The sequence below is a fragment of the Mytilus edulis genome, chromosome 12 (genome assembly GCF_963676685.1).
Source record: "Mytilus edulis chromosome 12, xbMytEdul2.2, whole genome shotgun sequence".
NCBI classification, from domain to species: Eukaryota; Metazoa; Mollusca; class Bivalvia; order Mytilida; family Mytilidae; genus Mytilus; species Mytilus edulis.
In genome coordinates this window covers 54,381,414-54,401,235 of record NC_092355.1, presented here as the reverse complement: position 1 = coordinate 54,401,235, position 19,822 = coordinate 54,381,414, and the positions used below count along the sequence as shown (strand labels likewise).

General features: G+C 33.3%; 1 protein-coding gene across 1 annotated transcript in view; it reads right to left on the bottom strand.

Annotated features, from left to right (window-relative positions):
* Positions 1–19,125, bottom strand: part of LOC139498810 (cysteine sulfinic acid decarboxylase-like) — a 36,038-nt gene extending 16,913 nt beyond the window's left edge. Inside the window, exons 1-6 of the mRNA XM_071287367.1 lie at positions 19,029–19,125; positions 13,540–13,874; positions 12,527–12,617; positions 11,839–11,945; positions 8,752–8,867; positions 4,153–4,287 (exon numbers count right to left, since the gene is read on the bottom strand). Of these exons, the coding sequence (XP_071143468.1) occupies positions 4,153–4,287; positions 8,752–8,867; positions 11,839–11,945; positions 12,527–12,617; positions 13,540–13,861 (771 nt within the window). The 5' untranslated portion in view covers positions 13,862–13,874; positions 19,029–19,125. The remainder of the gene's footprint in view (positions 1–4,152; positions 4,288–8,751; positions 8,868–11,838; positions 11,946–12,526; positions 12,618–13,539; positions 13,875–19,028) is intronic.
* Between the last annotated feature and the right edge of the window lie 697 nt (positions 19,126–19,822).

Sequence of the window (19,822 nt, the reverse complement as noted above, 5' to 3'; positions counted from 1 at the left end):
CGTTGACAATGTATGGTACAATTGCCTGTAAATCAAATAGGAAAATGATGTTGCATTGACAATGTATGGTACAATCCCCTGTAAATCAAATAGGAAAATGATGTTGCATTGCCCATGTATGGTACTATACCCTGTAAATCAAATAGGAAAATGATGTTGCATTGACCATGTATGGTACAATCCCCAGCTGTAAATCAAATAGGAAAATGATGTTGCATTGACCATGTATGGTACAATACCCTGTAAATCAAATAGGAAAATGATGTTGCATTGACCATGTATGGTACAATCCCCTGTAAATCAAATAGAAAAATGATGTTGCATTGACCATGTATGGTACAATCCCCTGTAAAGAAAACAGGAAAATGATGTTGCATTGACCATGTATGGTACTATGCCCTGTAAATCAAATAGGAAAATGATGTTGCATTGACCATGTATGGTACAATCCCCTGTAAAGCAAACAGGAAAATGATGTTGCATTGACCATGTATGGTACTATGCCCTGTAAATCAAATAGGAAAATGATGTTGCATTGACCATGTATGGTACAATCCCCTGTAAAGCAAACAGGAAAATGATGTTGCATTGACCATGTATGGTACTATGCCCTGTAAATCAAATCAGAAAATGATGTTGCGTTGACCATGTATGGTACAATCCCCTGTAAATCAAATAGGAAAATGATGTTGCGTTGACCATGTATAGTACAATCCCCTGTAAATCAAATAGGAAAATGATGTTGCATTGACCATGTATGGTACAATCCCCTGTAAAGCAAACAGGAAAATGATGTTGCATTGACCATGTATGGTACTATGCCCTGTAAATCAAATAGGAAAATGATGTTGCATTGACCATGTATGATACAATCCCCTGTAAAGCAAACAGAAAAATGATGTTGCATTGACCATGTATGGTACTATGCCCTGTAAATCAAATAGGAAAATGATGTTGCATTGATCATGTATGGTTCTATGCCCTGTAAATCAAATAGGAAAATGATGTTGCGTTGACCATGTATGGTACAATCCCCTGTAAATCAAATAGGAAAATGATGTTGCGTTGACCATGTATAGTACAATCCCCTGTAAATCAAATAGGAAAATGATGTTGCGTTGACCATGTATGGTACAATCCCCTGTAAATCAAAAGGAAAATGATGTTGCGTTGACAATGTATGGTACAATCCGCTGTAAATCAAATAGGAAAATGATGTTGCATTGACAATGTATGGTACAATCCCCTGTAAATCAAATAGGAAAATGATGTTGCATTGACCATGTATGGTACAATCCCCTGTAAAGCAAACAGGAAAATGATGTTGCATTGACCATGTATGGTACTATGCCCTGTAAATCAAATAGGAAAATGATGTTGCATTGACCATGTATGATACAATCCCCTGAAAAGCAAACAGGAAAATGATGTTGCATTGACCATGTATGGTACCATGCCCTGTAAATCAAATAGGAAAATGATGTTGCATTGACCATGTATGGTACTATGCCCTGTAAATCAAATAGGAAAATGATGTTGCATTGACCATGTATGGTACTATGCCCTGTAAATAAAATAGGAAAATGATGTTGCGTTGACCATGTATGGTACAATCCCCTGTAAATCAAATAGGAAAATGATGTTGCGTTGACCATGTATAGTACAATCCCCTGTAAATCAAATAGGAAAATGATGTTGCGTTGACCATGTATGGTACAATCACCTGTAAATCAAATAGGAAAATGATGTTGCGTTGACAATGTATGGTACAATCCCCTGTAAATCAAATAGGAAAATGATGTTGCATTGACAATGTATGGTACAATCCCCTGTAAATCAAACAGGAAAATGATGTTGCGTTGACAATGTATGGTACAATCCCCTGTAAATCAAAAAGGAAAATGATGTTGCATTGACCATGTATGGTACAATCCCCTGTAAATCAAATAGGAAAATGATGTTGCATTGACCATGTATGGTACTATGCCCTGTAAATCAAAAAGGAAAATGATGTTGCGTTGACAATGTATGGTACAATCCCCTGTAAATCAAATAGGAAAATGATGTTGCATTGACCATGTATGGTACAATACCCTGTAAAACAAATAGGAAAATGATGTTGCATTGACCATGTATGGTACAATCCCCTGTAAATCAAATAGGAAAATGATGTTGCATTGACCATGTATGGTACAATCCCCTGTAAAGAAAACAGGAAAATGATGTTGCATTGACCATGTATGGTACTATGCCCTGTAAATCAAATAGGAAAATGATGTTGCATTGACCATGTATGGTACAATCCCCTGTAAAGCAAACAGGAAAATGATGTTGCATTGACCATGTATGGTACTATGCCCTGTAAATCAAATAGGAAAATGATGTTGCATTGACCATGTATGGTACAATCCCCTGTAAAGCAAACAGGAAAATGATGTTGCATTGACCATGTATGGTACTATGCCCTGTAAATCAAATAGGAAAATGATGGTGCGTTGACCATGTATGGTACAATCCCCTGTAAATCAAATAGGAAAATGATGTTGCGTTGACCATGTATAGTACAATCCCCTGTAAATCAAATAGGAAAATGATGTTGCGTTGACCATGTATGGTACAATCCCCTGTAAATCAAATAGGAAAATGATGTTGCGTTGACAATGTATGGTACAATCCCCTGTCAATCAAATATGAAAATGATGTTGCGTTGACAATGTATGGTACAATCCCCTGTAAATCAAATAGGAAAATGATGTTGCATTGACCATGTATGGTACTATACCCTGTAAATCAAATAGGAAAATGATGTTGCGTTGACAATGTATGGTACAATCCCCTGTAAAGCAAACAGGAAAATGATGTTGCGTTGACAATGTATGGTACAATCCCCTGTAAATCAAAAAGGAAAATGATGTTGCATTGACCATGTATGGTACAATCCCCTGTAAATCAAATAGGAAAATGATGTTGCGTTGACCATGTATGGTACAATCCCCTGTAAAGCAAACAGGAAAATGATGTTGCGTTGACAATGTATGGTACAATCCCCTGTAAATCAAAAAGAAAAATGATGTTGCATTGACCATGTAATCCCCTGTAAATCAAATAGGAAAATGATGTTGCGTTGACCATGTATGGTACTATACCCTGTAAAGCAAACAGGAAAATGATGAAAGAGTAGAGAATAAGAAAAGTCTACAAATGCCAATCCTAAGATGTAAAACCATACTTTTTTCCATTTTAAATTGACTTTTCTAATATGGCTTCCATATTTATATTTGTTCAATAATATTAACTTACTAATTTTAATCCACCAGACGGGCATTTCTAAAATGAATGTCTTTTCATTGATGCTCGAGGCCAAATTATTTGAAAATTTAAAACTAATTAAAAAAATTAAGAGCTTATATTAATCAAACAGTACAAAAAGTATAGCCAAAGTCAGACAAGGAGTTAGAGCTATGCATGATGGAGATAAAAATTAACAGCAAACTTTTATAACACAATATCTATATTTTCATTTTGGTACTGGCTTATATGCTGGTGAAACCCTCGGGAAGTAAAATGTATACTCAATCATGTTTAAAAGCCATTTTCTATTTTTTTTTTTTTTGTAATATGTCTTACAAAGATTATATCTTTAATGATGTTTCATATTATCTTATATATTTTTATAAGATATCATATAAAAATATAAGATTTCATATATACATAGATTCTACCACTGCATCGAGTGTGATGCAATATTTATCAACTCGAGACAGTTAAATTTTCAAATTCAAAACGCGAGGCTTGCCAAGCGTTTTAAATATTTAAAATTTAACTGTCGAGATTTGATAAATATCCTATTGCACGAGATTTGGTGGTAGAATCTGTTTCTCTAATGATTTTTATACCATATGCAGACAATTTTAATCCTTAGTTTTGAACAACCTATAAAAAAGATGTGTTCTTTCTACGTGACAACATTAGGCATGGTCGCATTTTTTCATGACGACACAATAGGAATTTCAGAGGAAAGCAAGAAAATTTGACGTCATAATCGAAATTTATGTAATATCTTACATACTTTATGAAATATCTTACATACTTTATGAAATATCTTGCATATTTAGAACACATCTTATATCATATGTCTATAGGGACAAATACCTTGGATATACAGTCTTGTATAGTTTCTTCCAGTGCTTTAGGACACATCCTACCCTGATCATCTGTTTGAATAGGTAGAACATTGTCCATACCAATACCTAGAAATCCTGCCCCTTTCTTGACTGAATAATGTGCCTGTAAAAGAAATAAAATATCTTCAGTAATACAAATCTGATGTTTAATGTGTTACTTATATAAAAATATGGGTGCCATATGTGGAGCAGGATCTGCTACCCTTCCTAAGCACCTGAGATCATACTTGGTTTTTAGTGGTGTTCGTGTTGTTCAGTCTTGTTTCCAATTTGAGTTTTGTATACTGTTGCTTTTCTTTTGATTGTTTTTCGATTTTTACCGTGGCATTGTCAGTTTTTTTCCCGACTAATGAGTTTGTCTTTTTGGTATCTTTTGCTTCTCTTTTATACTATTTGTGTTCATTTGGTTTTAGATTTCAATGTTGTGAGAATAAAACTCTGTATAATTAAATGAGATTGATATTAAATTTAAACGCACATCTAGTAAAATGGCCAAATTTTGTCTGACAAACATATCAAATACAAATTTTATATGTTTTACACACAGATGTCTAACTTTTGAAATATATATTTCTTTTTCTTTATATATACTTAAAATAGGTTTATTTAACAAGTTTTAATAACTTTTCATTTATTCTAGATTCGTTTGTTTCATGTTGGTACCAATTTTCCTGGATTAAAAAATTGAAGAAAAACTTTATTTATGTTTTTTTTAAATTCTGCTCAAAAACCTATCAGAAATGTGAAAATTGCTGAATTGAAACATATTCCTTCAAAATTCATGAAAGTAAATACCCAATAAAATATAATGAAAACACAATTAACAACTTTGAATATGTTTGTTTTTATATAAAATTGAAGAACCTTAGTGAGTGCGCTCACATACCCCACGTCCCCACATTGTCATTGGAGAAATAAAATATGTGTAAGAAAAAATAATTGAATCATAATTTCCTGTCAATATGCACATCTTCATAGTATGTCCCTATTATCTGAAAAAGTTTCATGAAATTCTGTTGTGTTGTTTGAAAGGAGTTGCGATGACAAAAGGTTGCAGAAGTACATTGAAGCAAATAAATTCAAAGGGGCGTAATTACTGGAAAAAAAAGAATCGTAATTTCCTGTTGATATGCACATCTACGTAGTATGTCCTTATTATCCATAAAGTTTCATGAAATTCTGTTGTGTGGTTTCAGAGGAGTTGAGATGACAAACTGTTGCAGTAGTACATAAAGGTAAATAAGTTTAAAGGGGCGTAACACCTAGAAAAAAATTGAATCGTAATTTCCTGTCGATATGCACAACTACATAGTATGTCCTTATTATCTAAAAAGGTTTCGTGAAATTCTGTTGTGTGGTTTGAGAGGAGTTGCGATGACAAGAAACAGGACTGACCGACTGACGGACTGACGGATGGACGGACGGACGGACAGACAGACGGACAGACGGGTCAAAAACATTATACCCTCCGCAACTCGTTGTGTGGGGGTATAAGTAAAGCAATAGAGCATAATTGCATATGATTTTGGTATCTTAGCACATGTTATCTAAAAATTAATTGAGGAACAATTGTTATTAGGGGGAAATTCATGAAATTTGTATTTGAAGTTCAAATGAAACGTCAAAATCACTTTAATAAGTTACCGAGATTCAAATTAATAAAAGAAGTGATCCTGAAATCAATTGTTTAATTAGTATTTCTGACTGTTTACATAGAACATATCAAAGACAAATCTAGGATTTTTAAAATGGGGCGTATTTTCCTAAAAGAAAGTAATAGATTCTTGCGAGCAGAGCAAGGCAAACAAATTTTTAAGCCATTTAATGCTAAGAAATTCATATAAATTGTAAGAAACATGTGATTTATCTCTTTTGCAAGATCAAAAGATGCATCATGGGAGTGCACCCACTACGCCCTATCCTGGAAAAGCCATTGTATATTGTCTAAATATCTGCAGGTTTCGATAAAAATATCTTGTACATTGTTTTCTTTCAGTCTTCTTAAAGTTTAGTCATAAACTATTATTTCTAACAGTAAAGGAATGAATCTGCAAATTGTTACCCTGAGAAAACTTTTTCAACCAAAGCGAAGCCCAGTGAGTTGACCATGTTTTTTCAAAGGGTAACAATCTGCTCTATCATCTCTCAGCCATGAGTTATTTAATTCATTATAATGAAATTTGTGTTACCATTGTCTCTTAAATTTCAAATTCAAAGTCATAAACGATGACATCATGTAAATAACAACCATCCATATTCAATTAAGTGCACAAATGATCAAGCGTCTCAGTGAATGATTATAGTGTATATAATATCTCCCTCTTATCAACCAATTAAAAATTTGTATTTCAATGTGAAGTTTTATAATATTCAATAATAAATTGCTTTGCTGAGCGCAGCTGGATACGACCGCAGATATCGAACCCTGAAAAGTTAGGGCAAAAATGGACACAATATTCACGTTTGATACAGGTTTGAATTTGGATTGTAATTAACATTTGACACATAATAGGTTTCTGCCACAGAATAACTGTAGTCAAAGAACTTAAAAATTGGTTATATGATTTGAATTTATATTAATTTTTTTGCTTTTGTGCAATACACTATCCTGTTGAATATTAACCCCCCAAAAAAAATATTTGAAGAAATCTTCTTTTTAATTTCTGAAATCTGAAATGAGAACAAATAGTCCCCCACCCCCCCACAAATTTGTATTCCCCCCTCCACAATTTTTTTTCACCTACCCCTGTCCCTTATTCCAAAAAAAATTCATTCCCTCAAGATATAGTCAAAATCTGAATTCAAATTTCTAATAAAGTTAGCAACCATAATTACCCTTTTAAATACAGTCTTAAAATATAAAATGACATACATAGTCATTAATTAATAGTAACTTTTAAAAATAAATTGACAGCTAATCACCTCAAGACAATCATCATTTCTTAATACATAATTTACAAGCAGTGTAAGGGAGGTAATCAAACATTGTTGTTTTAAATTGGAATTGAATAACCTCCCTTAGACTGCTTTTAAATTGTCTTAATTGTCCTTTAACCAGAAAAAAAAACTTGTTTTCCCCCTTTTTTCCCTCTAATTCCTAACTGGTTTGAGCCATAACCCCCATAGTCAATCATAAACATCCCTTTGTTGTATGGAAACTTGTGGTATAATTTCAGAGAGATTCATACACTTTAACACAAGTTATTGTCTGGAAACTACAAAAATGCTTATTTGGGCCCCTTTTTTGGTCCCTAATTCCTAAACAGTTGGGACAATAACCCCCAAAATCAATCCCAATCTTCCTTTAGTGGTTATAAACCTTGTGTTGAATTTTATTGATTTCTATTTACTTATACTAAAGTTATTATCCGGAAACCATCTGTCATGGACGACGCTGACGACAACGTGATACCAATATACAACCAACAATTTTTTTAATTTTTGCGGTCGTATAAAAAGTTTCAAACTCTTTTAATTCTCTTGAATTTAGAATAATCATCCATAATTTTGGCACTATCTGTCCAAAAACATTTATAATAAAGCTTCTGGTTTGTTGTAAAGATGACATCAATAGGACGAGGGTTAAAACACCTGCAGTTTGTCAGACTACTGAATTCCATGGTACAAAAATATACTAGTAGGACCACTTAGTTATTATCAAAACCATATACACACATGTAAATTTCTAATATCAGCATATAATTTAAATGCAAGCAGAACATACATGTTTGCCCTTTGTGCCATAAGGCATAGCAAGGACTAAGTAAGTAAGTAAGTAAGTAGGTAAGTAATAACATGCATCATCTTCGCTAGCCAAGGGTTACGATCCACTCCCGTTCTCTTCACCCTTGGCAGATTGAGCTAACATTTGTGATATCAATGTTGCGCCATCTATCGGAAGATTAAAGTCAAGCCCATTCCGAATACATTATTCTTGACCAATGGTAGCACTTGAACTCTTCAATTTGAAGATATAAACACGGTAGCGTCTAGATTCTACACACTTGGTAAAGCCGGAAACGAAAATATACGTCAACATTCATGCATTTGTGCATGAAACATACACAGGAACTTCTATTAGTTGATTAAAAACATTCAAGTTGTCACTAAATATAGTCGTATGTTTAGTAATGTAAAGACATGTTGCACAATAAACACGTGGCAATTGTTTACAAACACTTTCTACATTTACACGTGATCATGTTATAGACGCTTTTTGATTGGATACAGTGAGTTTCTACTGCAACCAATTAAAATCCTTTCCTTGTGTCTCTGAAATTTTATCTCAATCCGCCAAGGGTGAAGAGAACGGGAGTGGATCGTAACCCTTGGCTAGCGAAGATGAACATGCATTAGCAAAAATTGTTTCATATGAATTTTTTTGTATTATGAGGGTTTGGATGGGGTTAACAGAATATAGAATAATAGGTACAAAAATACAGAACAGAGAAAAACGGGTCCGTAAAAAAAGAATAGAAAATCAAGGGGTGCTTAAATATAAACACTAGTGAAAAATGGGCAAAAATATATAGAATACAGAAAAATGGTAACTGTTGCTATGGACTACCTTCTCTGAGGCCAATACACAAATTTTAGGTAGGGCTTGCATCCCCTTCGTTTTGCAATCCGGAAATCGTTGATACCGAGCTACGTTAAGTGCATACATGTTGGAAATGGAACCACCTGGAATAAATCGTATTTGTACAGAAAAACAACAAGTCAAAGTTCAAACATACTGATTGGAACATAATATGAAATTTTGAAATAACATACTACTGTGGATTCATTTATTTCCGTGGATATTTGATTTCGTGGATTTGCCAGAATCTATACAGAATCCCTTAGGAAATGTATACTTTGTTGAAAATTATCCCACAAATAACTAGAGGTTCTCAAGAGCCTGTGTCGCTCACCTTGGTCTATGTGCATATTAAACACTGGACACAGATAAACTCATGACAAAATTGTGTTTTGGTGATCATGATGTGTTTGTAGATCTTACTTTACTGAACATTCTTGTTGCTACAATTATCTCTATCTATATTGAACTTGACCCAGTAATTACAGTGGAAAATATTTTCTGAAACTTTTAAAAAAGTTATGAAAATTGTAAAGAAATGACTTTAAAGGGCAATACCTCCTTAAGGGGTCAATTGACAATTTTGGTCATGTTTGACTTATTTGTAGATCTTATTTTGCTGAACATTATTGCTGTTTACAGTTTAACTCTATCTATAATAATATTCAAGATAATAATCAAAATCTCCAAAATTTCCTTAAAATTACTTATTCGGGGGCAGCAACCCAACAACAAGTTGTCCGATTTGTCTGAAAATTTCAGGGCAGATAGATCTTGACCGGATAAACAATTTTACCCAAGTCAGATTTGCTCTAAATTCTTTAGTTTCAGAGATATAAGCCAAAATCTACATTTTACCCTATGTACTATTTTTAGCCATGGCGACCATCTTGGTTGGTTGGCCATGTCATCGGACACATTTTTAAAACTAGATACCCCAATGATGATTGTGGCCAAGTTTGGTTAAATTTGGCCCAGTAGTTTCAGAGGAGAAGATTTTTTAAAAGAATATTAAAATTTTAGAAAAATGGTTAAAAATTGACTATAAAGGGCAATAACTCCTTAAGGGGTCAACTAACAATTTTGGTCACATTGACTTATTTGTAGATCTTACTTTGCTGATCATTATTGCTGTTTACAGTTTATCTCTATCTATAATAATATTCAAGATAATAACCAAAAACTGCAAAATTTCCTTAAAATTACTAATTTTGGGGCAGCAACCCAACAACGGATTGCCCGATTTGTCTGAAAATTTCAAGGCAGATAGATCTTGACCTAATAGACAATTTTAACCCCATGTCAGATTTGCTCTAAATGCTTTGGTTTCAGAGTAATAAGCCAAAATCTACATTTTACCCCTATGTTCTATTTTTAGCCATGGCGGCCATCTTGGTTGGTTGGTAGGGTCACGCTACACATTTTTTAAACTAGATACCCCAATGATGATTGTGGCCAAGTTTGGTTAAATTTGGCCAAGTAGTTTCAGAGGAGAAGATTTTTGTAAAAGTTTACAGACGACGGACGACTGACGCCAAGTGATGAGAAAAGCTCACTTGACCTTTCAGGTCAGGTGAGCTAAAAATTAATCCACAGTATTAAAATATGCAGAAAAATGACAAAATAAAATTTATTATTTTGTCCTGAAAAATTAATAAAATGCATTAAATTATGCAAGGACTAATAGTTACTGAATCCACACACTGAAAAGGCAAAATTTCCATCAGATAGTAATTTAATATAGTATCTTATATATCAAAAAGATTTTTATAAATAAATGAAAATATGCAACCTTTTTGAAATAGTTACATTATACAGAAATTTCCTTTTTTTTTTAAACTATGAATTTAAGCCTACATGTATTAAAGCCAAAAATTGTCATTTGTCAAGTTATTTATGAATTTTTGTGCTCTTTTCAAGATGTGTGGCAGAAAAAAAGATTACATGTACTTGTCACTAAATTTTTTCTCTCTATAACTTTATATAACAGTATAGAGGTGAAAATCAAGTGATTGCCTATTAGTCATGAAACTTATGATTTTGTCATATTTTCATGAAGTGCTGTATGAATTTTTATATAAAGTGGTTTGTCACGTAATTCATGAACTTGTGTTTTAATAACTCTCATGATGTGATGTAAGAATCCTTTACCTAGTTGTCACGTAATTCATGAATGAGGGTCCGCTATTCATTATCATGATTATGTGCTATATTTAAATTGGTTTCGGCTATTCATGGTGTGTAATATGAATTAGTATCAGTTATTGGTTGTGCCTTATGAATTTTTCTCGGCTTTTTGTCCTATGCTTTATGAATTTGTCTTGACTATTTGTCATGTGATTATAATGATTCCTTTCGTGATGTGCTGTATGAATTCATTTCTGCTTATAGACAACTTTCGAGTACAATGAATTTCCGTCAAAAACTTTGATGAAAGTGAACATCATTTGTGCCTTTAGGGGAATCGTCACTTCCACTCCTATGTTGAGCAAGTGGTTAGAAAATGTGATGCAATATTGCACGAATCATTCGGCAAATTAGTTTCTGATAATTGACGATTTTTTTTCCGGTGAAGGACATAACTGGAAAGTGGTCTATTGTCAAGTAATTCATTGATTCCTATTGACTGTTCCTGTTTTACTGTATGAATTTGTTTAAGCTATTCCCGATGTGCCGTAGGAACTATTATGTTTTTCCTATTGTGATTTAGAAAAAAATTCCAGTTTATTTCTGGTGTGATTCTTAAACTTGGATTTATAGTGGCTGCTTGTGCTAAATGATCTTGAACTAATCAGATTTTGATGATGTTGATCATAATGTTCTATCTTATAGATATTATTTAGTATGATTTTAATGTTTTACCGGTAAATGATTAGCTTTTGAACTAAGAACCGCAACAGGCAACCAATGCATGTATTAGAGTCCTCATAAAACTTTGAAGTTTTCGTAGATTGACCTTGTCAGAATTTTTCAAACTGAACTTCAAATGCATAAATAAATATGATGCAAATTTGTCAATTTTACAAATCAATTTAAAAAAAAATTAAGTAAACTAAATGAAGCATAAAAATTTACCTGGACAAAATATTCCATCGCCATTTTCAATTCCTGCTAATCTTAGCATTTTCCTAATGACACATTGCTCCATCAAGGTAAACACTGGGCTAACTTCATATGTGTACCTGGTTATAAAGAGTAAAGCAATTTCAGTAAGTCATATCAGATCATTATTACACCATCAAAGACATGGATCCTGGATTTGGGGATGCGTCCTTAAGAACTAGGAAACCTTTTTTGAACACAAAATTGGCTGTAATTATACCATTGTAACAGCTTTTCTTTATTCTAGAGGGGGAAGTGTGCAAGTGTGCCCCCGTCAGAATCCTCAGCTGCATCACAAATACAAATCATAAGTTCTTCCAAATATTAACAAACATGAAAAGCTACACATAACCGAGGGGGGGGCAATAGGGGGTCCGTTAACATGTTAACAACACCTCGATTTTGGCAAAAACAGTTAACAACAAATGCAAAAATGCTGATAACAGTTAACACAGTGGGTTGAAAACAGTTAACAGTTTAAATGTATCTCAGATAACAGTTAACAACACCTTGAAAAAGGCCAAAACACTGGTTAACACAAAAAGGTACACAAGGTACCCTACACATTAGCATATATGATCACATGTGAGAAAATATTATTTCCATTACTGTCTCCTTATATAGATCTGACAAACCTTTCAAAGATGGAATAACAACTTACTGGCTAGCATTTAGTGTTTCTGTAAGCCATGCACCACCAAGCGTATACTCATCCAGACCACCAAACAACTGATTGAAAAACCTAGGATGACCTACAACAAATACAAAATTATACTTTTACTTTAGTAGCAAAATAAAACAATGGTAACTACACACAGTTGTTATCTAGTGAAAATATGTTAGTTAGTAATGCAGTTAGTAAGTAAATAAGTGTCCAATATATTTAGGTTGCCGTCTAAATGATGTATACCCCACATCTCCTTTTATTCATAAATAAGTGAGTAAAGTTATTGAAATTAGAGTCCAAACATTAGACTTCAGGTATTATTGAATAAGAGGACAACTACAGAAACAGTCCGTGAAAATTATGATACCCTGGCTGAGGATTATAGTGTATAAATCCTGGTTAAAGGAAAAAAGTTATCTCCCTTATTTATGTTCAGTCTTATTGAGATTCAAACTGTTAAAAGTAAACAATTCATTTTATATGTTCTTAAACTGTTTGATTTTAATTAAACTTCTTAGTTGATTTTTATTTATTTTTATTATTTTTGGAGAGGAAAATTGCAGGAACTTGTACAAAAATAGCAACAAATAGAAAAAATATGTTGGGACTGAAAAATCATGGAGGGGATAAAAATATAGGATTTATTTTATTATGATCCTCTTTTCAAGGAATGCAAATAGTCCTCTGAAGCACCTAAGTTCACACCCTGTTTTTCATTTTAGGGTTTATGCTTCTCAATCATAAGTTATCTATGTAGTATTTTTAGGATTTGTTATTTCTTTTAGTTTTGTTTTTTTTTCATTTTTTGACATAAAGTTTTCAGATTTTCTTCAACATGAGATAATGTTTGAAAATACTCTTGGCATCTTTGCTTTTTTTTCCATCACAATAATCAAGTCACTAAAATAAAACACGATTTTTGTAGCACTTTTAAAATTGGAATTTTTAACTTATATTGCAATTACATCCCTCTATTCTAGCAAAACAATTGGTCAAAGTAATCTAACCTGTTTTAACACTGTATTTTATCACATCATTACATATATCCAGCAGACGATCGTCATTTGTTGGGTCCTTCAATTTCAGATCAAGTATTTTCTCTAGTTCTTTGGGGTGTTTAAATTCCACAAGTTTATTTTTCCTGTCATTGGCTTTGTCAATACCCTCTGTGATCATCATATCCATTAGCTTTGTCAGGAAATGGTGCTGATCTTCTGCTGGGGCACCATTTGCCCCATTGGTAGCTCCGTTCATTGTATTACGTTCCATTTTTAACTTTTTGACATCACCGACACCATTTCTGGTTGAAGTAGTTTGGCCGTTTTCCATTTTAACTTTCTACCTGTGAAATAAACGGAGTATTATTATATTTATTTAAATAAGCTTTGCTGTGTTTGAGTATCTTTGAGGGTGATATTTCACAAAAATTGGTCTTGAAACAAATTTGTTCCTGTTTTTCTTATACAATAGAATTAGCATCTCCTCGAGGATTGACCATGAATAGATCCAAAGGGGTTGGGGGGGGGGGGGGGGGGGGGGGTTGGATGCAAAGGGCAAAAAAAAGGGGGCCAAAAAGAAGTGTGTTCAAGTATTTGTTTTATTTGCCATTTTTAACTTTTTATTTGAGTGTCACTGATGAGTCTCTCATATATGAAATACATGTCTGGCGGAAAAAATTATAAGCCTGGTATCTATCAAGTGTTTATATCTGACTTATGACTGCACCCCCTCCCCCCCCCCCCCCCTTTTCCAATTATTTTTGACAGGGCATCCCTTTTTCTGGACGTCTGGGATCTACAGCTGCATCCTCTAGTTTTCAATAATTCACCTCTATCTTGCCATTTTGATATTTATTTCCACATCTTTGCTATCCATACTTTTTAGATCTTTCTAACAGAAATAAGTTCATCTATTTTCAAAAAACTAACTTAAAGCACCATGGGAATTTGTTCAAACAGAAAAAAAAGACAAATATTGGTTTCCTTTTCAACATTGACAATGGCAGATTGATAGGATCACATTATTTAATTCATGCAAATATTGAGAAAAAAAGTCTCATTTTCTTGATGGCAATAAAATAATCAACTGATTTTGACAAATCATGTTTGACGAATCATGTTAAATTCTTTCAAAAAATAATGGAAACGGATAATTTTTAGAAACCTCTGACAAATCACAATAAGAATATTTTGATGAATCACGATAAAACTTTAACCAATTTGACCTTAAAATAGCAAAAAGCGATCAACAATACAAGATGGTAGGAATACTCTTTACTGTCAGCGTCAAACGGCCATTTTTGCCGCCTGACCATCAAGGGCATTCCTAACCTCTTGTATTGTTGATCGCTTTTTACTGTTTACAGTTTGCCTATTAATTACATTTTTCAAGAAACCCGTCAAAAAGGTAGTATTATATAGAACATATATGTCATTTTAGATGTCCGATCCTGGAAATTTTTCATTCAATAAAAAGTCAGTACATCTTTACATCCTGAACATTATTGTCCCTGTCTTTATCTATTCTGATTTTCAATATATTGACTGTTATTTTTTTACATGGGAGGACCTCCCCCCCCCCTCTTTTTCCCCATGGTAGCCATATTGGTTAGCTGCCTTAGTTGTTTGCTTAATGTCCAGTGACAAATATTTCATGCATGTTCAAAGTTATAATGAATACAATAGGTAGGTCCTGTAATAGGGGTCGACTAGGCTGTAGGGCAGGAAATTTTGAATGTCACTGGAAAATGAGGGTACATTTGATTAAAAAAAACACAAAAAGTTTTTCATTTATACTACATACCTATAGGATCATATAGACCTAGTATTTGTTGAAATAAGTCAAGTAGTTTCAGAGAAGTTGTTCTTTTTTAAAAGTTTAAGAAATCAACAAGGTGAGCTAAAGAGGGAATAATTCGCTCTTGATCTAGTCTGTAACGATTCCAGTAATGTAAAGTTATCTTGTAACTATTAAATTTATATATAAAGTTAAATTGTAACTATTGAATTTATTTATAAAGTTAAATTGTAACTATTAAATTTTTTTATAAAGTTAAATTGTAACTAATAAATTAATTTATAAAAACATAAAAGGGATATATATAATTATATAGTATATCTTTCCTAGATCTCTTCTTTAGCAGTTCCCTTCAGTATTGATTTAGTTTGTTTTAAAATTAGATATAAAACGTTTACTTTATTCCAACTCCACTTCTGACCAAGCACATACAGTAGAAAGAGTATATTTGTACTTAAGTTTATCGTTTACTGTTTTATAACAACCAAAAGGCCAGGGTTGCATTTTGACAATGAAATATCTCCTTTCCATTTTGTGAGACTTACGTCGAGAATAATGGTTTAATATTACAGAAAAAAAGGCCAAAAAAATAAAGTTGTCAGACCAGAACAAATTTGAACTTGATCTGTAACTTGTCATGATTAAACAATACACCAAATATCCAACCAATATCTTCAAGCGTGAAGAAAAAAGTGTTGAAAACTGATATGCTGGACTGACGGATGGACAGACCAGACAGGCAGACAGAGGGACTGAGTGCAAACCTAAAGTTCCCTTCGACTTTGTCGGTAGGGGATTAACTAGAGGCTCACCTAGGTTTATGTGCAATATTCACAAAGGAAACTAAGTTTTCCAAAATTGTAGATGAGAACAGAATTCATGACAAAACTCTCTTGTAAAACTGATCCTTTTGACTGTTAAGTTTCTCTCTATATTTTTTGCTCAAAACACAACAGAGGGTAATAAAAATTCTCATCTGAGGGCAATCACTCCTATTACAAATGTAAGAGTGACAGTCTACTAACAATATCAGTAAAAGGAGAAGGTTCAGTAAGACCCCTTTTTGGCCCCAAAATATAGCAGTTTTACAAAGTTGTGAAACTGTAATCTTTAAGCTATTTATTGGAAAGTAGAATGCTTCTGCTACATAAATATAGGCTGTTTTTGACGATACCATGTACATATATCGTGTACTAACATCATAAAGTCGTGCTAAATTACTGAAATCTTCACAATTTTAGCATTTTAGTTAAATTTGAGACGGTTTTCGACTTAAATGAAAGTGGCCGCATTCGTGTTCATCCATAATATTTAAATGTAAGTTGTATTTGATGATAATACATAACATATATAAAGGTTGAGGATGAACACGGATGCGGCCACTTTCATTTTGACAAAAACCATCTCAAAAGTGACGTTTTTTGGCATATTTGATAGATTTTTCATATTAAAGCTTGAATCGGAGCGTTTTTAATGACAAAACCAGTTAAAATCTTTCACAAAAACTAATCAAATCAATTGAAATAGACATTTAAGTGTTTCAAAAGCATCCAAAATATTTCGTTAGATGAACCTGAAATTTGAGGCCAAAATCAGCCCTTACCGGACCTACTCCTTTGACTTGTTTGTAGATCTGGTCTTGCTGATCATTTTTGTTAATCAAAGTTTCTATCTATCTATAATAATTTTTTTTCATAAAAGGCATTACGCAAAAAAAAATTGTAACTGAGAAAGACATTAAAGGGCAATAACGCCAAAAAAGGAGTCATTACGGACGATTGCCTTCATATTGTTTGTATTAAAAATCTTGTTTTGGTGATGATTTTTGCTTATTTAAGTTTCTATCTATCTATAATTTTAAATATAATGAAAAAGGGAAACAATTTGTTAAAATCATCATCAAAGGGCAATAACTCTAATAAGGAGTCACATGGTGATTTTGAATATGCTAACTTATTCGAAGATCATGTCTTGCTGATCATTATTGCAACTTAAAGTTTCACTGTATCTATTATAGTTTTCAAAATAATAGGCAAAAATGAGAAAAAAATGATATAAAATTTGTCCAAGAAGTCCCCTGTCAGTTTTGACATTAATGGACAATTGGTAGAGCTCAACATCCTGAACATTTTTGCCTTGCCAGTTTTCTCTATTAATAACAGTTTTTTAAAATAATAGACAAAACTTGCATTTTACCCATATGTTCTATTTTTAGCCATGTCGACCATCTTGCTTGGTAGGCACGCTCTTCGGACACATTTTGATGAGAAAAGCTCACTTGGCCCTTTGGGCCAGGTGAGCTAAAGATAGGACAAAAATATAATAGAGATTAATATATATTAATGGAGTGATAAAATATAAAGCACACAATTTATAAACAATAGAGCATGTTAAATTCTCTTCTGATTCTTACTAACGTGACATGTCCTATTTAACGTACGTATCGATAGATACATTGTACCTACATTATATTAAGAGGAAGCTTATGACACGGAAGTAGAAACATCAGATATATGTGTGCAGTATAAATGGGAGTTCACTTGAAACTCTACAATCGACTTCAGAGTTAATCGATTATCACGTGAACGCACTCGAGTTGATATTCGGAACAACTCTAAGGCCCTGACCAAGCATAAAACATAAAATATTATCATTGGTTTGACGTCATTCAAGAGTTTCTCGGGTTTAACCCTGGCTCGGTGAGGGTTGGAACTAGGGTACGAGTTAACCACTCGAGTGGTTCAAGTAAAATCGTCTTGTTGATACCCGAGTAAGTAAAGTTAACTCGAGAGTTTCAAGTGAACTGGGCCTAAAAAGTTGATTCTTGATCTTGACCTTGATGAGGGCCCTCATGGGGTTTTTGATTATGTGATTACTTGGCCGTTTTTTTTAATGATGATTTGATTATTAAGCCAAATATTTCATGATTATTTGATTACCTAGGACTGTATTTTTAGTTTATGATTATTTGATTACTAAAGATAAGCAAATATTTAATGATTATGTGATTACTAGGACCCCCCCCCCCCCCCCCCCCCCCATGAGGGGCCTCCTTGATGGTATACAATGTCACGTCCTTGAACATAACAACATCGAACGTATTCTCATAACTAAGCCAAGATTGAAATCAAGACTATAATCAGTCAAGTCGAACTTTGACTTTTTCTTTCCATTCGATTATCGGGACAGACGAACAACAAGCTGATTAAAAGGAAGGAACGTGATTCCTGCTCCACTAGTGACTGCTGTCGCGTTACTCCCATTAACATCCATTGATGGCACATATCAGAATCACAAAAGAGAGTGGTAGCAAATGTCCATATTCTAACAAAATTTATAAACCACTGACACATGTAAATTCTAAATCTCTAACTTACCAGTGGCGGATACAGAATACAGTGGGGAGGGGCTGCGGGGGAGGGGGGTCACTGACTGCCATAAAAGGGGGCCCGCTCCAGTCATGCTTCAGTGATTCCCAATATTATCAGCCAAATTTTTCCCACGAAGAAAGAGGGGGCGGCCCCCAGGGGTCCCCCTGGATCGCGGCCTATGCTTACGATTATAAACGTTTTCAAGAGGGTTTTTTTTAAGACAAGTTAGACAATACTGTTTCATACCCACAAAACAACGTATCATGTGAATAAATAAATAAATAAGTAATCAAAAAGTAAATAATCATTAAATCAATAAAAAAACATACCTGCCTTATTGCACTTTTGCATTAACCAAAGTCCATGTTAACTGCGTATACCATGTATACTGTGTATCAATAATAATATTTGTATTTTCTGGCAATGTATATATATATATGATATGTGACCTTGACCAGAGACATATTTGTGTATATATGTCTCTATCTTTACTTTTTGATACCCTTTACCTAAACTGTGCTTCAACTACATTTACATATATATAACTCATCATTAAGGGACTCTGAACCCTTTGAAAAATTACACATTAAATTTATTAAAGAAGCACTTGGTGTTCATTGCAAGGCTTCAAATGATGCTTGTCGTGCTGAGCTTGGTAGAATTCCACTCAAAAATAAAATTGTTTTTTCAAGCATAAATTTTCTAGAGCATATACTTTGATCAGAAAATACACTTGTAAATCAAATTTTCTATGCAACCAGATTTTCAAACCCCTGGATCATAAAAACTCAGTGCATTTTACAAAAATTAGGATATTCATATCTTGTTGAAAAAATTTGTCTAACAAAGCACCACTTGGGACAAGTAAAACAGAGAATTTATGATCAGTGCTTGCAAAATCAAAATGCAAACATACAGGAGTCTTCTAAGCTCAGTTTCTTTCGTCAAGTCTACAAAATGGGTCAAAGACCATCATATGTTGATTCACTAAACAATTTAAATGATAGAGCAGCAATATGCAAAATACGCATAAGTGCACATCCTTTAATGATTGAAAGGGGAAGACATCTTAATATTCCTAGAGAGGAAAGATACTGTCCTGTCTGTAAAAATGGGGAAATTG